Raw genomic sequence first — 24,599 nt, 5'->3', positions numbered from 1 at the left:
ATTGATGAATGCAAGAATTCTGATACTGTCGGGTTATAATGCTGCCTACAGGATTGGATATTGGCAAACAAATTGCAGGCCTGCCCAGGATAGCCCCTCCTCTTCTCAGCATGCCTCAAGTTTTCTAGCAAGTAGTATCAAGACCATGATTATAAACATAGACGAGTCGGTCCGGGGGGAAAAGGGATCTTCGATGGACCTGCAACTGACTCAATGGACCTTCAGCGGGCTCAATGGACCTTCAGCGGGCTCAATGGACCTTCAGCGGGCTCAATGGACCCCAGATAAAGGATTTTACGAGTACAACAATTCTATTTTCTTTTTTGTCTATTAAGGGCTAAAGGAATTCAGATACTGCTGGGACAGTCAAAAGCAGTCCAACTACTCCTCTTCCCGGCATGCCTCAGTTTGTTAGTAAGTAGTATCAAGACCATGATTATAATCAATGGACCCCCGATAAATTATTTTACGAGTACAAAAATTATATTTCCTTTTTTGTCCATTGAGGGACAAAAGGAATTCAGATACTGCCGGGACATTCAAAAGCAGTCCAACTGCTTTTGCTCCCCCCCCCCCCTTCAAATCACCCAGCCCCCCCCCCCCACATCACCCCCTATACTTCACAGCCATGTCCTTTTGCCCTCCCCCCCCTGCACTCTCCTGCCTTACACAGAGTGGAATGCAGGAGGCAGAAGGATAGTAATGAACCTATGGCGGAAGGTACAGCAGCAATGGATGGAGGGCGGGAGCCGCATGAGTTGACATTCCAGATTACCAGCAGGCGATTGGTTGCTAGGACGCTGTGCCTCCCGCCCTCCATCCAATGCATGCTGTGCCTCCCGCCCTTGGTTCATTACTATCCTGCCTCCCGTATTTCAAGGTAGGAGAGGGAAGTGGGGGCAAGAGGACATGGCTGTGAAGGATTTGGGGGGGGGGCTGGGTGATTTGAAGGGGGGGGGCAAAAGCAGTTGGACTGCTTTTTAATGTCCTGGCAGTATCTGAATTCCTTTGTCCCTCAATGGACAAAAAGGAAATAGAATTTTTGTACTCATAAAATTATTTATCTGAGGTCCATGGAGTCAGTTTGAAGGTCCATTGAGTCAGTTTGAAGGTCCATGGAGTCAGTTTGAAGGTCCATTGAGTCAGTTTGAAGGTCCATGGAGTCAGTTTGAAGGTCCATTGAGTCAGTTTGAAGGTCCATTGAGTCAGTTTGAAGGTCCATTGAGTCAGTTTGAAGGTCCATTGAGTCAGTTTGAAGGTCCATTGAGTCAGTTTGAAGGTCCATTGAGTCAGTTTGAAGGTCCATTGAGTCAGTTTGAAGGTCCATTGAGTCAGTTTGAAGGTCCATTGAAGGTCCATGGAGTCAGTTTGAAGGTCCATTGAGTCAGTTTGAAGGTCCATTGAGTCAGTTTGAAGGTCCATTGAAGGTCCATGGAGTCAGTTTGAAGGTCCATTGAAGGTCCATGGAGTCAGTTTGAAGGTCCATTGAAGGTCCATTGAGTCCGTTTGAAGGTCCATTGAGTCCGTTTGAAGGTCCATTGAGTCTATTTGAAGGTCCGATGTGAAAGGGGCAGTGCTGTGTGTGGAGGGGGAGTGGGGGGAACTGTGAAGAGGGGTAATGCTTGGGTTGAGGGAGATCTGATGGGGGGCAGTGCTAAGGAGGGGGATGATGTGAAGGGAGCAGAGCACACTGTTGGGGGGGGGGGGGGGGGTCATGTGATTTGGACCTCTGCTGGAGGAAAACTCTACTGACTGGACCTCTGTGAATCTTAATTCAATAGCCCTGCTATAGATAGTCTTTTTTTTTCGTGGAAAGGTCCTCATCTGGTGTGGATCATCTGGTGTCGGTAGAGGTTGGTCTCACGGTTAAAACATTTGCCGCACATTATGCAGGAATACGGCTTTTCTCCCGTGTGCGTCCTCCGGTGCCGGTTCATGCTGCTGCTGGTGGTGAAGATTTTGCCGCAGTCCTCGCACTCGTAGGTCTTCTCCCCCGTGTGGGTGGTCTGGTGGACAGCGAGGCGCCCGCTTGTGGTGAAGCACTTGCCGCACAATGCACAAGGGTAGGGCTTTTCTATGGCATGGACGGGAAGGTGCGCCTCCAGAGAGGACCTGAGGGCGAAGCGCCGGCCGCATTCGGCGCAGGCGAAGGGCTTGTCGCCCACGTGCATCCGGCGGTGGGCGATCAGGTTGGCCTTGATGGTGAAGCATTTGCCGCACTGCGAGCAGGCGAAGAGTTTTTCAGAAGTGTGGACGGCCACGTGCTCTCCGAGCTCCTCGGAGCTGGAGAAGGAACTTCCACAAGCCATACAGGAAAAGGGCGCCTCGCCCGTGTGGACTTTGTGGTGTGATTGGAGCTGCTCCGAGGACGCAAAACACCTCCCGCAGTCCAGGCAGGTGAACGTTATCTTCTTGCCCCGGCGGCAGAAACTTTGATTGACGGCTTCAGCGGCCTCTGAGGCTTCCTGGACGTTGTCCAAACTAATTTTAATAATGGAGTCCTCCGAGCTGTCATCCCGAGACGGTCCGATACGGTGCGGGGAGCCGTCTGCGGGAAAAGATCAGGAATACAAAATTAGTTCTCAACTCCGGCCTCCCCTTCGGTCTTGTAGTGGCTCCTCTGATGGACTGTTATTGCTTACTCCTACTTCACCGCACACTGTGAGCTTCCCACAGCGTGCATTCGAAGCTTCAGCATGTCAGATACACCCCATTTCCTGTCTGGAGGACGTCCAGCACCACCTCCCCTCCCCACTCTGACTGTCCCTTCATTGGATTTCAGTAGAGGATCAGCATCACATGTGGAATGTTACCCGGGGCAGTCTGAAAGCCGCACTGAGGCCGGGTGCTGGGATGTTTTCAGGAAGCTACGTACAGCACCCTGACGGCCCCTCCCACCAACCTACGTACAGCACCCTGCTGGCCCCTCCCACCAACCTACGTACAGCACCCTGCTGGCCCCTCCCACCAACCTACGTACAGCACCCTGCCGGCCCCTCCCACCAACCTACGTACGTACAGCACCCTGCCGGCCCCTCCCACCAACCTACGTACGTACAGCACCCTGCCGGCCCCTCCCACCAACCTACGTACAGCACCCTGCCGGCCCCTCCCACCAACCTACGTACAGCACCCTGCCGGCCCCTCCCACCAACCTACGTACAGCACCCTGCCGGCCCCTCCCACCAACCTACGTACAGCACCCTGCTGGCCCCTCCCACCAACCTACGTACAGCACCCTGCTGGCCCCTCCCACCAACCTACGTACAGCACCCTGCTGGCCCCTCCCACCAACCTACGTACAGCACCCTGCTGGCCCCTCCCACCAACCTACGTACAGCACCCTGCTGGCCCCTCCCACCAACCTACGTACAGCACCCTGCTGGCCCCTCCCACCAACCTACGTACGTACAGCACCCTGCTGGCCCCTCCCACCAACCTACGTACGTACAGCACCCTGCTGGCCCCTCCCACCAACCTACGTACGTACAGCACCCTGCTGGCCCCTCCCACCAACCTACGTACGTACAGCACCCTGCTGGCCCCTCCCACCAACCTATGTACAGCACCCTGCTGGCCCCTCCCACCAGTCTTGATCTGCCTGTGTTGCATAGAGAAGCACAGAGACCCGGTGATGACATCACTGGGTCTAAACTAATGAATGGAATGAAAACAGAACGGTTTTATATAGTGGTGCCGAAACCGAAAATTCTGGATGCACTTGGCCCAAGACCAAAACCAAATTGAATTAATGTGACTGCTGTTTTTGCATTGAAATCAATGGGATGCAATTTTGCATTGAAGTCAATGGGACACGATTTTTCATTCAAGTCAATAGAGGGTGTTTTTTGCATTGAAGTCAATGGGAGGCAGTTTTGAATTAACGTCAATAGGTGGCATTTTTGCATTGAAGTCAATGGAACACGATTTTGCATTGAAGTCAATGGGACGCATTTTTGCATTGACGTTAGTGGGATGCGATTTTGCATTGAAGTCACTAGGGGGCATTTGTGCACTGAAATCAATGGGATGTGATTCTGCATTGAAGTCAATGGGACACGATTTGTAATTCAAGTCAATGGGACACATTTTTGCATTGAAGTCAATAAGGGGAGTTTTTTTGCATTGAAGTCAATGGGACGCATTTTTTTGCATAGAAGCCAATAAGGGAGGCTTTTGCATTGAAGTCGATGGGATGTATTTTTGCATTGAACTCAATAGGGGGAATTTTTGCACTGAAGTCAACGGGACACATTTTTTGCATTGAAGTCAATAGGAGGTGATTTTGCACTGAAACCAATGGGATGCAATTTTGCATTGAAGTCACTGGGATGTGATTTTACATTGAAGTCAATGGGATGCGATTTTACATTAGTCATTAGAATGCAATTTTGCATTAAAGCCAATGGCAGACGATTTTGCACTGAAGTCAATGGAGGGCATTTTTACATTGAAGTCAACGGGACACATTTTCGCATTGAAGTCAATGGGAGGTGATTTTTCACTGAAATCAATGGAAAATTGCTTCCCACTGATTTCAGTGAAAAATCACCTCCCATTGACTTCAATGCAAAATTGCATCCCATTGAAGTCAACGGGATGCGATTTTACATTGAAGTCATTAGAATGCAATTTTGCATTGAACTCAATGGCAGGCGATTTTGCATTGAAGTCAACAGGACACATTTTTTGCATTGAAGTCAATGGGATGCAATTTTGCATTAAAGTCAATAGCAGGCGATTTTTCATTGAAGTCAATGGGATGCGTTTTTGCATTGAAGTCAATAGGGGGGCTTTTGCATTGAAGTCAATGGGAGGTGATTTTATGCTGAAGTCAATGGGTTGCGATTTTGCATTGAAGTAATTGGAATACGATTTTGCATTGAAGTCACCAGGGGATGTTTTTGCAGTCCCGCGTTTCAGGCGTTGTAGTAGCCTGGCACTAGCGCACAGCAGATTTTAGAAGGCAGGACACCGACCTAAGGGGACCGAATTATAAAAAGTCAAATGTAGCTCTTTAATGGCAGCCATGTGGCAGCACAGCAGTGGCCTCACACCGGAGCTCCCAGTCCCAGCACTGTGACTGCACTGTCACCAATCGCTCCCAGTCACTGAGCAACAATTAGGAGCTCATAGGTTGGGCTCCCAGTCACGTGATCACTGTGATAGCCAATCACATGAGTGGGAGGCCAATGTGACGCCTCCATCATTAGGGTCTTTTAAAGGGCCGGCTCCTGCAGTGGGAAGAGGTGAAAAGCTTATGTAGAGCCAAAACGTTTATTGCTGTAGTTTCCGCTGTGAGGCTTCCCGGGGCGAGGGGGCGGCCATGTTGCATTGATGGCGAGAACTTTTAGGTCCGGTTGATGGCCTGAAACCAACTGACCTGCAGAAATCTCCCAGTCCGAATCCTTCCTGGGGCTCTCCTCCTCCTCCTCCTCCTCTTCTTCTGTCATAATGGATAGTTCTGCTTCCTTTGGGGGGCGCCACCTTCTACCTGCAGGATTAGGACAACAAATCAGGACAATTAACAGGACAGGCATTGATTGACGGGCTCGGGAGGAAAGATTATACATCATACTGACTTCTGGAGCTTTCTTCGTTGTCATCTTCATCCTCCTCCACTTCCATCGCTGGCACAGAGGCAGGCTTGTCCTGGCTCCCCCCTGCGTGAGGATGAGGATGGTTATTGCAAGAGGCTCTCTTTTATTTATTTATTTTCATTTTTTAGATTATATGTCATACCATACACTGTCCACTAGGGGGAGATGAGGAAATAAACGTTGGCAGTATGTACCTCCCATTTATAATAATAATAGGACTTTCTATGCCCGAAGTCAGTGACTCTCCTACATTCAGTGAAGGAGGAGCAGTGGATCTCCTCGAGGAGAATCGACGAAGGCTGGGGCAGCCGTGCGTGGCAACCAATCAGCTTCCAGCTTTCATTTTCCAAATCTATTTGAACAAGCTGATGCAAGAAGCTGATTGGTTACTATGCACAAGTGTTCCAGGATTCTGTCTGCTCCAGTTTTAGTAAATTCCACCTATTCACTCCAAGACCCAAGCTGGCGGGATGACTGGCATTGTGGTTACAGGGAGGGTTAAAGAGGAAATAAATCCTAATGAGATTTACTCCCTTTTTATTCCTCTGCAAAGTAAGAGCATAATGGGCTAGTATGCAACCGCATACTAGCCCATTATGTGCCACTTACCTGCAAACGAAGCCAGCAATGTCCCCGCTGGTGTTCGCGTCCATCTTCACTCCTCTTCCTTCCGGGGTCATGGACTCCGGCTCTGTGACTGGCCGGAGTCACTTGATGTCACTCCCACGCATGCGTGTGGGAGCCGACGGTCACGGCACGGGCCCTACAGAGACGCCACGTCCGCGCCCTTTCTATAGTGCGCATGCACCGATGATGTCGGCACAAGCATATATGGTAAATATCTCCTAAACAGATTTTTCCAGTACCTACAGGTAAGCCTTATTGTAGGCTTACCTGTAGGGAAAAGTGGTGTGTAAGGATTTACAACCACTTTAAGTGTTAGGGTTACATGGAAAGTTAGTGTTGAGGTTACAGGGAGGGTTAGTGTGAAAATTAAAATAGGGAAGAAGGGGGGGGGGTTTAGTGTTACAGTGAAGGTTAGTGATGAATTTATAGGGTGGGTTAGTGTGAGGGCTACAGGAAGGGTTAGTGTTAGGATAACAGAGGGTTAAGGTTACAGGGAGGGTTAGGGTTACAAAGAGGGTTAGTATTATAGCGAGGCTTAATGTTGGGGTAACATGGGAGGGTCAGTGTTGGGCAAAGTATTAGGGGAGAGATAGTGTTGGGGTACACAGGGGGTATAGTGTTGGGATAAGTATTAGGGGAGGTATAGTGTTGGGATAAGTGACAGGGAAGGGATAGTGTTGGGTAACAAAGAGGGTTAAAGTTATAGGGAGGGTTAGTGTTGGGTTTACAGAGGGTTAGAGTTGGGGATTACAAGGAGGATTAAGGTTATAGGGAGGCTTAACATTGGGGTAACATGAGAGGGTTAGTGTAAAGGCTTCAGGGAGGGTCAGTGTTGGGGAAAGTATTAGGGGAGGGATAGTGTTGGGGTACACAAGGAGGGTTAGCGTTGGGTTAAGTATTAGGGGAGGGCTAGAGTTGGGATAAGTGATAGGGAAGGGATAGTGTTGGGGTACACAGGGGGGATAGTGTTGGGGTACACGGGGAGGGTTAGCGTTGGGTTACGTTTAAGGGGAGGGCTAGTGTTGGGATAAGTGATAGGGAAGGGATAGTGTTGGGATACACAGGGGGGATAGTGTTGGGGTACACAGGGAGGGTTAGCGTTGGGTTACGTTTAAGGGGAGGGCTAGTGTTGGGATAAGTGATAGTGTTGGGATACACAGGGGGGATAGTGTTGGAGTACACAAGGAGGGTTAGTGTTGGGTTAAGTATTAGGGGAGGGCTAGTGTTGGGATAAGTGATAGGGAAGGGATAGTGTTGGGATACACAGGGGGGATAGTGTTGGAGTACACAAGGAGGGTTAGTGTTGGGTTAAGTATTAGGGGAGGGCTAGTGTTGGGATAAGTGATAGGGAAGGGATAGTGTTGGGGTACACGGGGGGATAGTGTTTGGGGTAAGTATTGGGGAGGGATAGTGTTGGGGTACACAGGTGGGATAGTGTTTGGGGTAAGTATTGGGGAGGGATAGTGTTGGGGTACACAGGTGGGATAGTGTTTGGGGTACGTATTGGGGAGGGATAGTGTTGGGGTACACAAGGAGGGTTAGTTTTGGGTTAAGTATTAGGGGAGGGCTATAGTTGGGATAAGTGATAGGGAAGGGATAGTGTTGGGGTACACAGGGAGGGTTAGTTTCGGGATAAGTATTGGGGGAGGGATTAGTGGAAAGATAGTGTTGGGGTACACAGGGAGGGTTAGTTTCGGGATAAGTATTGGGGGAGGGATTAGTGGAAAGATAGTGTTGGGGTACACAGGGAGGGTTAGCGTTGGGTTACGTTTAAGGGGAGGGCTAGTGTTGGGATAAGTGATAGGGAAAGGATAGTGTTGGGGCACACAAAGGGGATCGTGTTGGGAAAAAGTATTGGGGAAGGATAGTGTTGGGGGTACACAGTGAGTTAGTATCAGGATAAGTATTAGGGGAGGGATAGTGTTGGGGTACACAGGGAAGGTTGGTGTTGGGGTAACAAGGAGGGTTAGGGTTACAAAGAGGGTTAGGGTTTACAGGGAGGATTAACATTGGGGTAACATGGGAGGGTTAGTGTAAAGGCTTCAGGGAGGGTCAGTGTTGGGGAAAGCGTCAGTGGAGGGATAGTGTTGGGGTACACAGGCACGGTTAGTGTTAGGGTTACAGGGAGGGTTGGTGGTTGGGGGTAAGTATTAGGGGTATAGCGAGGGCTACAGGGCAGGTTAGGGGTACAGGGTTGGTATTAAAGCTACAGGAAAGGTTAGGGTTACATAGGGGGGTAATGTGAGGACTACAGGGAGAGTTAATGTTGGGGTACACTGGGAGAGATAGCATTGGGGTATTAGCATTATATGGGGGGTCGTGTCCACTGAGTTCTTCACATGATACAACTTCTGATGGAGAACCTCAACACAATTTATGAACCCGTCAGATTCCTGACAAACATGACCTGTACAGCCCTGGATGTTCACACCATTATTAAGCTTGCTTTTGCCATCGCCCCCCCCCCTCCCCCCATGTATACATATTTATCATACAATAACCTGGACTCACCTGTATGAAGATCTTTAGTGACTTGCTCCTTGTTTTGGTTCTGCAGGTCATCCTCAGAGGCCATCACCTCCCTGGCTTCATCCTAATCTCCGACAACCACACAGAAACCCACGTTACATAAAAGTGTCCTATAAACACTATTTGCATCTAAAATATACAATGTTTCGCCCTGCCTATAGAAGAGGCCTTTATGACTAGGCCATGATGGGCATGGTGAAACGCGTCGGAGAGCTGATTGAAGGGACGGGACCCCCCCCTTCCACACAGGAACACAGCTTTGGTCGTCAATCTAGCGACGCATCGAAATTTCAGCCACTGAAACATATTGGCCGAAAAACTGCATTATTGGCATTTTGCCAACAAGAGAAGAAGGTGCAGATAACGGCCTCAAAAAACGCAGGCGATATAAAAATATAAATATCTTTGAAAAACTAAAATTTTTGGTTTCAGTTTTCGGTCAAGTGCACCCTGCATTTTTGGTTTCGGCACCAAAATTTCCATTCGGTACCCCTCTATGTCAATCACAGGCTATGTGCTGGAGGTCCCTCTCCTGTCACCATTTTTTCTCTTGGTGTCAGGAAAACTTGTGAGAAGCGACTCATGCTGATAGCAGAGGAAGGAGGCAGCAGACAGAAATGACACACTATAGAGCAGACATTCTCAACCAGGGTTCAGTGGGTTCCTCCAGAGGTTTCTAGGGGTTCCTTGAGCTGTGGCTGATAAACCACCGATTTGATGATGTCTACAGAGTTCAAGGTTCAGCACCACTTAGCAAAGCCAGCGGCATGATACCAAATATCTTTTTAGCTGTCTTTAAGGGTGGCATTCTGAGCACCACTTTAAGGGGGACATTCTTCCTATTGACCACCAATATAAGAAGCATTGTTCCTATTGAGCCCTGATGAATTAGTTTTAGGAAGGGTTCCTTGAGACATTAAACTTATTTTTGGGGTTCCTCCAGGGTTTAAAGGGTGAGAAAGCCTGCTATAGAGGGATATGCTTTGTTCGTATTTCATGTCTGAGGTTTACAACCACAGCCTATACAATGCCTGACACACGTCTGAGGTGAGTTTTGTCTACCTGGAAGTCCTCCGTGATGACATGAATGTCCTTCAAGCTCAGAGGGGACTGAGGCCTAGGAGCCGCCCCCAGGGTTCTTTTCTTCCGAGGTCTTCCTGTAAGAAACAGGCAATATATGAGGTTATGGAGGAAGGTGTACAGTCAGGAGCTGCAGGGGATGGCCTAGGACAGAAGGGTGTTCATGGTCAGAAAAAAAAAAAAAATCTCAGGAGGAACACAGGAAGCCAAGATAAAAAGTTACAAAGCACAGGGATCAGGAAGTAGACACCCAGCAACCTTGTGAGATGCTTTAATAATTCTGTCTGCAGTGGACTGCATAGAGCTCAGAAGAATAGAAGTGTTCATAGATCACCGACTGCTTTCCCTTGTGGCTTAAAACCTCTTTAGTTAGTATGAGGGCTTAACTGCTTGTAAAATCCTTTATGTAATCCAAAGCTCCTCATGGGCGGGGCTTGTCATGAAAAATTTCATTTTTTATTTTTTTACGGTGAAAAAAGAAAAAAAAGGCAGAACTCAAGGATGGGGTGACCATCATAATTTAAAGGGTAAGTTCATCTTTGTACACTTTTTTTTCTAAATTCCAGCTCCCCTATGCACCAATATAGCATTCATGTACTTTTTTTTGCAAAAATATCAAAACTTTCCATTAAATCTTCAGTCACTTTAATTGTCTGAATCCACATTTCCAGACGTTTCCATTAGTAATGTCTTCTTCCTGATCAGACTACAGATCATGACACAGGAAGGAGTTGGCCAGCTGATCTCATTGGCACACACCCTGCTTCATCCACCCGCCCACTCCCAGCGCCACTTTTTAAAAAATGAAATGCAATCAGTGATTCCCTCTCCTCACTAAATACACAATATACAAATCAGATTGTATAGTGTATGGCCATCTTTATACATCTAAAATTACTAGTTGCGCTTTCAGTGCCATTAATTGTTAACCAAACACAGAAGCAAACACACATTTTTCCCATGTGAAAAAATGAGAAGCAAATGCTACAAAAACGCACAGTAAAAAAAAAAACACACAACCCACAAAACACCAAAAACTCTCATTAACCACATGTAGAGCAGACATTTTAAATCAACAGGCTGCCCTATGCATGTCACAGGAAAAAACGAGACACAAAACGTTCGCTCCCACTATGCTAGATGTGAATGTGGCATGAAAAGGAAATTTGTGCAATAACACAAGAACAATGAGGCTCCATTCACATCTGTGCGTTTCTTTGCATTTCAGAAATGTGCGGCACAAAAAATTGTAGTAAAAAATCTCAGAACTCCCGAACCCTGCACTCTGTGCAGAATACACTCCCGAACCCTGCACTCTGTGCATAATACACTCCCGAACCCTGCACTCTGTGCATAATACACTACCGAACCCTGCACTCTGTGCATAATACACTACCGAACCCTGCACTCTGTGCATAATACACTACCGAACCCTGCACTCTGTGCATAATACACTACCGAACCCTGCACTCTGTGCAGAATACACTCCCGAACCCTGCATTCTATGCAGAATAACCCCCCGAACCCTGCACTCTGTGCAGAATACACTCCCGAACCCTGCATTCTATGCAGAATACACTCCTGAACCCTGCACTCTGTGCAGAATACACTCCCGAATCCTGCATTGTATGCATAATACACTCCTGAACCCTGCATTCTTAGCACAACGCACTCCTCATCCCTGCATACCACACTCCTCATCCCTGCATACCACACTCCTCATCCCTGCATACCACACTCCTCATCCCTGCATACCACACTCCTCATCCCTGCATACCACACTCCTCATCCCTGCATACCACACTCCTCATCCCTGCATACCACACTCCTCATCCCTGCATACCACACTCCTCATCCCTGCATACCACACTCCTCATCCCTGCATACCACACTCCTCATCCCTGCACTCTCTTGTAATACTTATTTTATTTTTGTACTGAGTAAAAGTATTTTATCAAAAAAAAAAAAAGGTTGGTCTGTTTATTTTGGGGGGGGGTGATCTTCGACTTCATTAGTGTTGTTTAAGTAGATCCCCATCTCTGAAAGGTTGCCTACCCTTGCTTTAAGGGATGGGGGGCGCTTTCATTTTTTTTTCTTATTTATTTAACAACCGGGAAGCGCCAGGAGGGGGCACCTCTCCCGCCGCCTCTAAAAGTGATCCATCGGCAAAAGTACCTTTGGGACCACTTTTATCAGACGCCGAATCGCCATCGTAAAAAAAAAAAATGATGCCAGGGTTATGGCAGATAACTACTGCCATAGCAACGGTATTTAACATCAAAGTAATGATGTATATATACTGTGGGCGGTCCTTTATTTAAGCCAAGGCTCCTTGTGGGCGGGGCTTGTCATGAACAATTTTTTTATGGAAAAAAAGACTGAACTCCAGAATGGGGTGAAACAATCATAATGTAAAGTGACTTCTAATTTCTTCACCCCTGGAAGTGCCTTTGAACCCTTTAGGCAAAGGAAAAAACCCATCACTCACCTCTCCTTCTAGCCTTTGATGTCTCCCCGCTCACATTTGCCTCTTTCTTGATACAGAAGATCACTGCATTCTGTGAACGATCTTTCTAAACAAATGAAAATAAATAAAACAATGTTCTTATAACCAATCACAGATGGGCTTAGGCAAAGACCCAAACACTGGATCTGGAAGGCTACATAGGAAATATTACTGATGCGATTTCAGGACAAATCCAGAGAGGCCCCCTGGTGGTCAGACAGTTGCTGATAACCCATCCTAGCTCCTGAGAGCTCAGAACTTCATCTGTCCAACTTATGGCAGCTTCTAATGCACATGGTGAGAAGCTCACAGTGTGCAGTGCAATCAGGGGAAGCCATTACTGCACGGAGGGCCGGAGGGGGGGGGGGATTTAAAAAGTTTCCCTGGCTGCGTTGCCTACGCAAAACCGTCACCTGTCCTCTTACCGATTTCCCGTTATTCAAATTTTCTTCCTGATCCCGTGAATACAGAGGACGGGGACATCTCATTGGTGCAGCCCTGTTGCTGGATTCATCTGTGGGAAACACACGGTCACATTAGAGGCGCCCTACAAATGAAGAGCTCAAGCTTATTTTTTGTACATTTCTAAGTATACAAAAATACACTGAAACCAAAAAAATTCAGGATGCACAAACCGAAATGGACAGTTTTAACAATAAAAAAAAAAAAAAAAATGTAATTTAATTAAAGTGGAAGTAAACCCACTTTTTTAACTTTTACCTACAGGAAAGCCTATAGTAAGGCTTACCTGTAGGTAAAAAAAATATCTCCTAAACCTGTACGGTTTAGGAGATATTCCCCTCGGTATGCGCCGCTGACTGCAGCGGCGCATGCGCACAAGGGGGTTCTCTCCGCGAAAATCCGGCAGCGCTCGTCCGGCCGGATTTAAATCTCCCGCGCGCATGCGCGGGAGTGACGATATCGCGGCTCCGGCCACTCACAGCGCAGGAGCCGCGATACCCGGAAGAGACGCCGAGGGAGCATGTCGGCTTCCTCGGCGTGGATCGGGCGAGATGTCGGGGCCTCGTTCTAAGGTAAGTATTTCATAATGAGCTAGTATGCGGTGCATACTAGCTCATTATGCCTTTTGCTTTGCAGGTTTTAAAAAAAAAAAAAAAAAAAAAAAATGCGGGTTTACTACCGCTTTAATGTTGCTGGTGTTTTTGCATTGTAGTCAATGGGGACATGTTTTTGCATTGAAGTCAATGGGATGCGATTTTGCACTGAAGTCATTAGGGGGCGTTTTTGCATTGAAGTCAATGGGATGCGATTTTTCACTGAAGTCATTAGGGGGCGTTTTTGCATTGAAGTCAATGGGATGGGAACCGAAGGAGAATGCGGAGGGGAAACAGAGGATGATGGGGGCCGGAGGAGCACAGAAAAGGACACAGAGGGGAGCCGGAGGAGGATACAGGGACACTCAGGAACGGTGCGGCGGCAGGGGAAGTTATAATCTCTGATCTCCCTGTGTGGCTTTCATTAAAGCAGCTGCAAACCTACCAAGACATGGCCGTCCACCTAAACTGACCGGCCCGGCAAGGAGAGCATTGATCAGAGAAGCAGCCAAGAGGCCCATGGTAACTCTGGAGGAGCTGCAGAGATCCACAGCTCAGGTGTGGGAATTTTGTCCACAGGACAACTATTAGTCCTGTTCTCCACAAATCTGCCCTTTATGGAAGAGTGACAAGAAGAAAGACATTGTTTAAAGAAAGCCATAAGAAGTCCCATTTGCTGTTTGCGAGAAGCCATGTGGGGGACACAGCAAACATGTGGAAGAAGGTGCTCTGGTCAGATGAGACCAAAATTCAAATTTTTGGCCTAAAAAGCAAAACGCTATGTGTGGCGGAAAACACTGCACATCGCCCTGAACACACCATCCTCACTGTGAAACATGGTGGTGGCAGCATCATGTTGTGGGGGATGCTTTTCTTCTGCAGGGACAGGGAACCTAGTCGAAGTTGATGGGAAGATGGATGGAGCCAAATACAAGGCAATCTTGTAGAAGAAAACCTGTTGGAGTCTGCAGAAGACTTGAGACTGGGGCGGAGGTTCACCTTCCAGCAGGACAACGACCCGAAACATACAGCCAGAGCTACAATGGAATGCTTTACATCAAAGAATATTCATGTGTTAGAATGGCCCAGTCACAGTTCAGACTTAAATCCAATTGAGAATCTGTGGCAAGACTTGAAAATCGCTGTTCACAGACGCTCTCCATCCAATCTGACAGCTTGAGATGTTTTTCAAAGAAAAATGGGCAAAAATGTCCCTCTCTAGATGTGAAAAGCTGGTAGAGACATCCCCAAAGAGACTTGCAGCTGTAGGTCATGACTCTGCAGTAATACTTTCATGCCCTGTCTGTCACAGAAAGGCCGTTCTACAAAGTATTGACTCCGGGGGGCGCCATACAAATGTACCCCACACTTTTCACATACCTTTTTGTAAAAAAAAAAAAATAATAATAATAATAATATTGAAAAACATTTATCATTTTCCTTCCACTTCACAATTAGGTGCCACTTTGTGTTGATCTATCACATAAAATCCCAATAAAATCCATTTCCGTTTTTGGTTGTAACATGACAAAATGTGGAAAATTTCAAGGGGTGTGAATACTTTTTCAAGGCACTGTATATTGATACATCCCTAATAAAAAGTCATCTTTTATATTGTATTTTCCATTATATTCTACAAAGAACCAGAGTCTGATTACGCAGGTTATTCACAACAAAAGCAGTAAAATAAAAAATAAAATGCCTTGGCACAAAGCTGCAGATTTGCAAGCGCACCAGCTGCTGTCTGTGTAAGGACTAAAGACGAATTACTCCTACATAATGCTTTTTTTTTTTTTTGCACAAATAAAAATTATATATAATTTTTTTTTTTTTTTTTTTTTTTTTTTACAGTTCTTAAATATCTTAAAATCTTAAGATGTTTAAAAACTGTAAAAGAAAAATTTTTTTTTTTTTTTTTTTTTTTTATAATATATATATGTAAAACTGTAAAAAATAAAAATGGTTTTAATCTAAAAATATATATATAAAAAAAAAGGAAGGATATACACTTCAATGTTGAAGTTCACCAGCTTCTGTCTGTGTAATTACAACTATGAGTTTCTCCTACATAAAGCTTTTTAATTAAAAAAAAAAAAAAAAATGTAAAAGCTGTAAACATTTTTTCCTGACAGACTCCATGGCAGCAACGTGTGGGTTAAGTCCCGCCTCCACTACCCTATAGGACACCACTCCCATAAATCTTTGCTCCCTGCCCATGGCCGTGTTCTTTTTTTGTCCTCCTCCGTAGGACCAGACGTTATGGTCTTTCTACCTGAAGATTGCTCCCACACGGTTCCATTGTTGGTTTGGCCGAATTGCGACTGGATGGAATTGTCGCATGACTCCGCTAAGCCCTAGCTACTAGCGGGGTATGGAGTGGGCATTGGATATAAGCGCTGGAGGAAAGCCAGGAGCCTAGCCACTGGCAGGCAGGCTGCGCATTTGGTCGGATAGCCCAGCTAAATAGCAGGTGACCTATTTTGCCCTGAGAAGTCCGGTATGTATGGTGCTTACCTTCGGCCTGGAGACGATCGTGTGGGAGCGGTAAGATTGTTCCTCTTTTCCATGGCAGCAGTTTGTGTTTGTTTTTTGCCGTTTCTCCTTCATTTTCCGTTCGTTTTCTATGTCTGTGTATGTGGGTATAGGCATGACGGTCGGATTAGCCTGCGTTCCAGACCGGCGCTCACTTCCGGGTCTTCGTCGGTACGTTCGTTCTGCGCATGCGCGCGTACGGCACAGGACCGAGGCTTGGTTCGCGCGGGCGCGGTGGCGGCGGGATGACGCTATTCGCGCATGCGCTGTAGCGGTACACAGGTCGCGGTGATGACGTCATTAAGGCGCTTTATTTAAACTTAGAAAATAGCCTGCAGGCTTTGGGAATGCTTGCAGGTTATTTCGTGACTTCCCCTTGTCCAGGTTTTCTGCTGTGGAGGTAGGTGGCCTTCTGGGAGAAGGGGGTGGGCGTGTGTGTGTTTGATTCCCTCAGCCTTACTTATATGTCTTTGCAGCATTTATGGAAACCCCTAGAGATATGGACTCACCTCCGCCTGTATGTGGCCAGCCCTCTCTTAATACGTACTGTCTGGGGGGGAAGTAAGGGGGGGGGAGTGGTCCGGTATTAGTCAGTGTGTTATCTTTCCTTATCTGTATGTCTCTTCTATCTCTGTCTTAGCTCATCTAGATCAGCACAGCAACGCAGCTCAACGCATAGAGGAAGCAATTCTTCTAAGTCTTACCACCGGCACTCATATTCTAAGTCTAAACATCACGGCTCACCCTCAAGATCTGGGCGCCGTAGCGAGGATCGATCTCGCTCCTCCAAGGCTCATCCTGCCGTTCAGTTATTAATACTTGCTGGGGATGCAGATCGCAAGTTCTTACTGGGAAATCCCTGTGTGACCTCTGCTTTTCCAAAGCCTCTAGTGAGAGAGGGGGTACGGACCAGCATCTAAGGTCCCTTGTGGAAAATGTGGTGAAGAATCCCTCAAGGGGATCGGTGCCAGTCAGGCTCCTGTGCCTCAGTCAGAGTCACCTCAGTCTCCAGTCAGGGAGTCGCATGCTCAGGAGCTTCTGAGGAAGATAGTACCTGTGTGGGGTTTGACTTTGCCTTATTCTCCCCCTTTGTGAAGGCTATCAGAGAGGCTGTGAACTTGGTTAATCCTTCCAAACAAAGGAAGTATTTTAAGCATCTTAAAAGGGAGCGTCTTAACTTTCCATTCCTGTCTGAACTTGGTGAGGTCATCACGGATGAATGGACTAAAAGTTGAGAAAAAGAATAGTATGCTCTCAAAAGTCCTAAGGTTATATCCCTTTAAAGAGGATGAGGTCAAGTATCTGGTTTCAGCTCCTCTCGTGGATGCAGCGGTGATGAGACTAGTAAAACATGTAACCCTTCCATTGGAAGATACAGTTTCATTTAAGGATGCCTTAGATAGGCGGATTGATTCAGTTTTAAAAAGAGTTTACCTCACTGCTGGTATGGCATGCAAGCCAGCATTGACTTTAGCGGCAATGTCCAAGGCCATGGAAGTCTGGACGGACAGGGTGGATGATACCCTCAGAAACATTTTGGATGAAGTCGCAAAACTCTCCTATCCAGGAGTTACGGCTTGTATCGGCTTTTCTGGGGCAGGCTTCGATTGACATCATCCGCTTGGTGTCTCGGGTTATGCTTTCAGCTGTAACCGCCAAACGGGCTCTTGGGCTCCGTCCCTGGCTGGCTGATCCAGCATCTAAACAGGTGTAGTGCCATATCCCTTTCGAGGGTTCTTCCCTTTTTGGGAATGAGTCGGATAATGCCATAACCCGGGCCTCTGGTGGGAAGTCGGGGTTTCTCCCTCAGGATAGACGTTTAGAAAGCCAGACGAGATTTTTTCCTAAAAAGCAATATCAAGAGCAGGCCAGGGAGGCCCGTAGCTATAGACCGGGTCAAAAATATTCCAGGTCATGGAAGTCAAGGCAGTCCTCCTTTCAAGAAATCCGCCAAGAGCAGTGCGACAGGAGAGAGGGAACCAAGCAAATCTTTTTGAGATTGGGCCCGCTCAGATAGGCCAGGTGGGGGCTCATCTTCTACTTTTCGGCATGTCTGGGCAGCCTCAGTCCAGGACTTCTGAACCGTCAGAACGGTCTCTTCAGGTCATTCTTGGACCTTTAGCAGGTCCCCAGGACTAAAGTATGTTCCCACCTCCCTTCCGACCTCAGAAGAAAAAAAGGCAGATCCTGTTGGCCTACGTGAAATCTTTACTGGCTCAAGGCGCTGCCGTTCCCGTGCCAGATGATCGAGGGAGAGGAATTTATTCTCCTCTTTTTATGGTCCAAAAGAAAAACGGTTCTTGGAGGCCAGTCATAGACCTTACACATCTGAATCATTTTATCAAAAAGGAAAAGGTTCAAGATAGAAACCTTGTCAACAATACAACAGTCAGGCGTCTGGATGTTTTCAATAAACCGTCCTTTTTCAAGGACCTAGGACGCTTACTTTCATGTCTCTGTGGCAGAAGATTTTCAGCAGTTTCTGCGATTTTCAGTAGGAAAACCACATCTTCAGTTCGTATGTCTTCCGTTCGGGCTTTCAACATCCCCCCGAGTCTTTCAAAGGTGTTGTTGGCCGTAGTGGCTCTATTGAGATCCAAGGGGATTCGTCTTCACCACTATTTGGACGATCTTCTGCTGCTAAGTCCAGGACAGAGACCGTCTGTTATTGCACAAGGATCAGGTTATTTCCACTCTTCAAGAATTCGGTTGGATCCTGAATCTAGAAAAGAGTCAGTTAATTCCTTCTCAGTCTCTTGTATTCCTAGGCGCACTCTTCAACACAGTGAAGGGCTCCATCTCATTACCCGAAGAGAAAGTAGCGGTAATTCGGGACAGAATTCGTCCGGCCCTCTCAGCCTCCCATCTCCCGGCTCTTCAGTGCCTGAGAATTATTGGCACTATGGTGGCCACCATTCCAATGGCGAAGTGGGCCCAATGGAAGATGAGACCATTCCAAAAAGGGTTTCTTCACCAATGGTTAGGCGACAAGACTCAACTTATCCGGATCACATCTTCAATGAGAATCTCTCTGCCCTGGTGGCTTCGGAAGGAGAATCTATTCAGTTGTCATTCCATTCTCCCCATCTCATGGATATCAATAACTTTGGATGCCAGCAACAGGGGCTGGGGCGCCCACTGTTGGACGGAAGTAGCACAAGGCACCTGGGACTTCCCTTCCAGGGGGATGGTGTCGAATATTCTAGAATTAAAGACAGCCTTCCGGGCGCTCCTAGCCTTTCGTCATCTGATCTCAGGAACTTCGGTTCTTCTCGGACTAGACAACACAACAGCAGTGGCATATATAGGGTGACAAGGAGGTACTCGGAGTCTGTCCCTTCTTCAGGGGGTAGAGCCAATCATGTCTTGGGCTCAGAAGAACCTGGTCAGCATTACAGCAACTTATGTTCCAGGAACGCAGAACGTCCAAGCGGACTTCCTGTCTTGAGTCAATCTGGACAACAACGAATGGTTTCTTCACGAGGAAGTTTTCAGGCGGATTCTAACGTTATGTTTCTCCCCAGAGGTTGACCTATTTGCCTCTCCTTGCAACAAGAAACTGGCAAGGTATTATTCCAGGTTTCGGGATCCTCAGGCTTACGGAGTGGATGCACTGACGGATCGATGGCGGTTCAACAAAGCTTACGCCTTTCCTCCGATTCCTATTATTCTACAGTTCCTGCGGAGACTCAAATCAGAAGCAGTAGAGGTGATAGCTGTAATACCTCTTTGGCCCAACAGGCCATGGTTTCCGCTTCTAATGCTCCTCAGCGTCAGAGATCCGATTCCCTTACCTCTCAGACCCGATCTTCTATCCCAGGGCTCGAAGCTCCATCCCTGTCCGGCCCATCTATGTCTGAGGGTCTGGTTTTTGAGAGGGGAAGATTAGAGGCTCTGGGTTGTCCCAAGGAGGCCTTTTCTACTCTCATGAGTGCAAGGAGGAAAAGTACCAACCAGGTGTATGAGAGGATTTGGTCTAGATTCACAAGTCACTTGTCTTCCAAGTCTTGCTCTAATGGTAATCTGACGGTTCAGGATGTTTTGACTCTCTTACAGTCCAGACTAGACATTCCCCTATCTGTCAGCGCTCTTCGTGTACAAGTCTCTGGAGTATCCTGGGCTAAACATCCCTTGGTTCAGCAATTCTTTAAAGGAGCAATTAGACTTAGACCACAGAGGAAACCTAGATTCCCCAAGTGGATTTACCGCTGGTTCTCGTCTTCTTTTCACAACTGGACTGAACACTTTCAATCAAAGAATTGTCCCTAATGACATCTTTTTTGGTAGCCATATCTTCAGCAAAAGGAGTCTCTGAGTTTCAGTCTTTAGGATCAAAGGATCCTTTCCTCACATTTTTTCCTGACAGAGTGGTCCTAGTGCCAATACTGGGGTCGAATCCATAAGTTACCTCAGTCTTCCACGAAATTCAGGATATTACTCTTCCTACCTTTAATTCGGCTGGGAGTCAGGATCTTCATCCTCTCGACATGGGAATTATTCTGAAACGATACTTGGAGGCAACAGCTTCTTTCCGGCAATCAGATTATCTTTTTGTTCTTTTTCACTGTAAAAACAAAGGCCTTTGGGCTTTGGTCAGATCCATCGCCACGTGGGTGGTTCAGGCGATCCAGTGGGCTTTTAAAGAGAAGGGCTTGGCTCCTCCTGAGGCGGTTACGGCACATTCCACGAGAAGTCTCTCTACTTCTTGGGCAGCTTCACGTCAGGTGGCTCCTGAGTTTATCTGCAAGGCTGCCTCTTGGTCATCCATTCATGGCTCACTATTGTGTCGAACCTACCAGTTTATCTTCCATTGATTTTGGTTTAAAGGTGCTGTCGGTTGACAGTGTTACATACATTTTTGTTCAGCATTTTTGCCCTCCCGAGTGTGTTTGGCGAGTTATTTCCCACACGTTGCTGCCATGGAGTCTGTCAGGAAAACGGAAAATTCCTATCAAAATACTTACCGTAATTTTCCTTTCCTGATGGACTCCATGGCAGCAGGAGTTCCCTCCCAAAATGGCTGGAGTAGGCTAGTTACCGAACACGGCCATGGGCAGGGAGCAAAGATTTATGGGAGTGGTGTCCTATAGGGTAGTGGAGGCGGGACTTAACCCACACGTTGCTGCCATGGAGTCCATCAGGAAAGGAAAATTACGGTAAGTATTTTGATAGGAATTTTCCGTTTTTTTTTCCTTTAGGCCTCTTTCACACAAACGATTACACAAACATAGACCTCTATGGAGCGTCGGATGTCAGCGGTGACATGTCCGCTGACATCTGACCAGCTCCAATTCGAAAAAAAAGTGTGACGGAGGAAAAACCTACTATATATTATAAGTTCACCAGCTCCTGTCTGTGTAATTACAGCTATGAGTTACTCTACATAATGTTTTTTCATATTAGTACAACTCAAAAAAAAAAAAAAAAACAACACACATGTATAAATGTTAAAAAAAAAAAAAAAATTGTTAAGTTGAATTTTTTTTTTTTAAATACAAAAAAATATACACACTTCAATGTTGAAGTAACTCAGGATAGTATAGTTTTTATATGCAATTGTCACCGCTGCCACCTACTCTGCTTTGCATTTCTATGCTGTCAGACCTTGGGAGCATAGGCCACGCCCACAACATTGTCTTGTCCCACCCCCTAGGATCCTCCAAATATATTTTACTACTGGTCCACACTGACAAACCTATTATGAGCAATCAATCATTTCCTATGGAACGGCGAGAGTTATCACACCTCAGGAAGAAACGGTGGGAAGGGATCAGAGGCATACCATAGATTGTAAGATCCTTGAGGGCAGGGACTGATGTGAATGTATAATAAATATGTAAAGTGCTGCGTAAATTGACGGCGATATAAAAATACCAATAATAAATAAATCAAATAAATGAATTATGGGTAGTGAAAGCGGGATTCCACCCTAAAGTGGAACCTCCGCTGATCGGAACCCCCCCCCCCCCCTCCGGTGTCACAATTGACAGGTATTTTCACCCACTTCTGGGCATAGACTCCCACGGGAGTCTACGCCATTTCCTGTCCTGCCGCGCTGTCTGCTGGGACACACACGGGTCCCAGTGACAGCGCGGAGATTTCCGATTGCGCGGCTCGCGCATGCGCAGTAGGGAACCGGGAAGTGAAGCCGATTCGCTTCACTTCCTGATTCCCTCACCTTGAATGGCAGCGGCAGCAGCCGAGGCCCGAGCGGTCGATCGGCCTCGGCTGCCGACATCGCTGGAACCCGGGACAGGTGAGTGTCCATTTATTAAAAGTCAGCAGCTGTAGTATTTATAGCTGCTGGCTTTTAATATTTTTTTTTTGGGCGGAATCCCTCTTGAAGTAACACACAAAGGAAAGCTACCATCTCAGCTCTGTATTTCTATGCTGTCAGACCTTAGGTGTGTAAGCAACACCTACAATGTCTTGCCCCACCCCCTAGGATCCTCCAAATATATTTGCTATATAGGCCACAAATGACAAGCTATTATGAGCAATGAATAGTTTCCAATGGAACAGTGAGCGTCATCACACCTCAGGAAGGAACGGTAGGAGGGCTGTGGGAGGAGATCAGAGGCATTATGGGTAGAAGAGCCCCACACACGGGAGAGGCACACTATAGTCACTTACAAAAGGAGACTTGTTCAGGAAAAACTGAAGAAACTTTGTTATACTCGAAGGTTACCATCATGGAAAATTTGGAAGAACCTGAGGTTAGATGGCCTTTAACTATCCTGTTGCCATGGCAGCACTAGGAGGTTGGGTTGTAGGAGAGCTTGGTGTGCGGCTGTTGAGGTGACACTAGAGAACTGAGGTCGATGTGAATAACGTGACCACGTTTTTGGCTCTCTCTTAATCCTTCTCATCAAATCCTCAACATATTCCTACAAAAGGAAGCCCAACTCACCCACAACACAACCTCCTATAGCTACAATGATCATGCACATGTGCAGAGAGGCGGGGCTTAATGATACGGTGAAAGGAAGTCCGCTCTCACCTTCTGAGCTCAGGACGTGGTTTTCTTCCTGTCCTAAGAACTTCGACATACAACTCATCTCCTGGACCGACCTTCCTCCTTCCTTAGATAGACAACACAAGGATGAGTGACACCTTATAGGAACCTGACACCCACAATGATACCGTCACCATCCAGACACTTCCCTTGTCTGTTACTGGATAATGTCCCAGAATTCCCACCACCGCTCACCTCTCCTGTCAGCAGATCAATGATCTTCTGGGTGACTTCCAGGATCTTCTTCTCGTTTCTGTCGGGTGTCAGCTTTGAGGTGGGGATCTGAGTCCGTCCAAAGCCTCCCGATACACAGGGACTGCTACTGTGCGTCACCTGACCATAGGACATCTTCAGGACTATGTAATCCTATACAGAGGAATAAATGATGTCATGTGACTTCCCAGAATCCTCCTCACCTCTCCGGTCAGGTCTATTTTATTAATAGAGATAAGAGTGATGTCATGTGACCTCCCAGAATCCTCCTCACCTCTCCGGTCAGGTCTGTGTTTTATTAATAGAGATAAGAGTGATGTCATGTGACCTCCCAGAATCCTCCTCACCTCTCCGATCAGGTCTTTGTTTTATTAACCACTGAAGGACCAAGCCTCGTTTTGAGATTTTGATGTTTACATGTTTGTTTAAAACAGGGTTTTTTTTTTGCTAGAAAATTACTTAGAACCCCTAATATTATATTTTGTTTTTATTCTAACACCCTAGAGCATGGGTCTTCAAACTATGGCCCTCCAGTTGTTCAGGAACTACAATGCCCATCATACCTAGTCATGTTTGTGAATGTCAGAGGTTTACAATGCCTCATGGGATGTGTAGTTTTGCCACAGCTGGAGGGCCGTAGTTTGAGGATCCCTGCCCTAGAGAATAATATGGTGGTCATTGCAATACTTTTTTTCACACCGTATTTGCGCAGCGGTCTTACAAGCGCACTTTTTTGGGGAAAAAATTCACTTTTTTTGAATAAAAAAATAAGACAGCAGTAAAATTAGCCCAATTTTTTTTTTTATATTGTGAAAGATAATGTTAAGCCGAGTAAAACGATACCAAACATGTCACGCTTCAAAATTGCGCCCGCTCGTGGAATGGCGACAAACTTTTACCCTTAAAAATCTCCATAGGCAACGTTAACAAAAATTCTACAGGTTGCATGTTTTGAGTTACAGAGGAGGTCTAGGGCTAGAATTATTGCTCTCACTCTACCGATCGCGGCGATACCTCACATGTGTGGTTTGAACACCGTTTTCATATGCAGGCGCTATTCACTTATGCGTTCGTATCTGCACGCGAGCTCGGCGGGACGGGGCGCGTTTAAAAACCAACAAAAAAAAATTATTATTATTATTATTTATTTTACCTTTTATTTTTACACTGTTTAAAAAAAAAATTGTCACTTTTATTCCTATTACAAGGAATGTAAACATCCCTTGTAATAGAAAAAAGCATGACAGGTCCTCTTAAATAAGAGATCGGGGGTCAAAAAGTCCTCAGATCTCATATTTACACTAAAATGCAATAAAAAAAAATAAAAAAAAATTAAAAAAAATTGTCATTTAAAAAAAATCATTAAAAAAAAAAAAATTGGCCCTTTAAGCCCTTGTACACACGGTCGGACATTCCGACGGAAAAGGTCCGATCGGACCGCG

At 46.6% G+C, this 24,599-nt stretch overlaps 2 protein-coding genes across 3 annotated transcripts in view; one reads left to right on the top strand and one right to left on the bottom strand.

The window, feature by feature from the left end:
• Window positions 1–24,599, top strand: part of LOC143956208 (oocyte zinc finger protein XlCOF8.4-like) — a 216,423-nt gene that overhangs the window by 153,188 nt on the left and 38,636 nt on the right. The window lies entirely within an intron of this gene.
• LOC143955250 (uncharacterized) overlaps window positions 1,016–24,599 on the bottom strand; it is a 25,048-nt gene continuing 1,464 nt past the window's right edge. For both annotated transcript variants that reach the window (XM_077465333.1, XM_077465332.1), the window contains 9 exons: window positions 23,140–23,310; window positions 22,930–23,011; window positions 12,768–12,856; window positions 12,325–12,409; window positions 9,819–9,913; window positions 8,739–8,820; window positions 5,583–5,663; window positions 5,384–5,494; window positions 1,016–2,548 (listed from right to left, as the gene is read on the bottom strand). In XM_077465333.1, the coding sequence (XP_077321459.1) occupies window positions 1,821–2,548; window positions 5,384–5,494; window positions 5,583–5,663; window positions 8,739–8,820; window positions 9,819–9,913; window positions 12,325–12,409; window positions 12,768–12,856; window positions 22,930–23,011; window positions 23,140–23,310 (1,524 nt within the window). In that variant the 3' untranslated portion in view covers window positions 1,016–1,820. The remainder of the gene's footprint in view (window positions 2,549–5,383; window positions 5,495–5,582; window positions 5,664–8,738; window positions 8,821–9,818; window positions 9,914–12,324; window positions 12,410–12,767; window positions 12,857–22,929; window positions 23,012–23,139; window positions 23,311–24,599) is intronic.

The sequence above is a fragment of the Lithobates pipiens genome, unplaced genomic scaffold, assembly GCF_037356315.1.
Source record: "Lithobates pipiens isolate NorthernLeopardFrog02 unplaced genomic scaffold, aLitPip1_a1.2 Scaffold_35, whole genome shotgun sequence".
NCBI lineage: Eukaryota > Metazoa > Chordata > Amphibia > Anura > Ranidae > Lithobates > Lithobates pipiens.
This window is presented reverse-complemented; position numbering and strand designations above follow the sequence as displayed.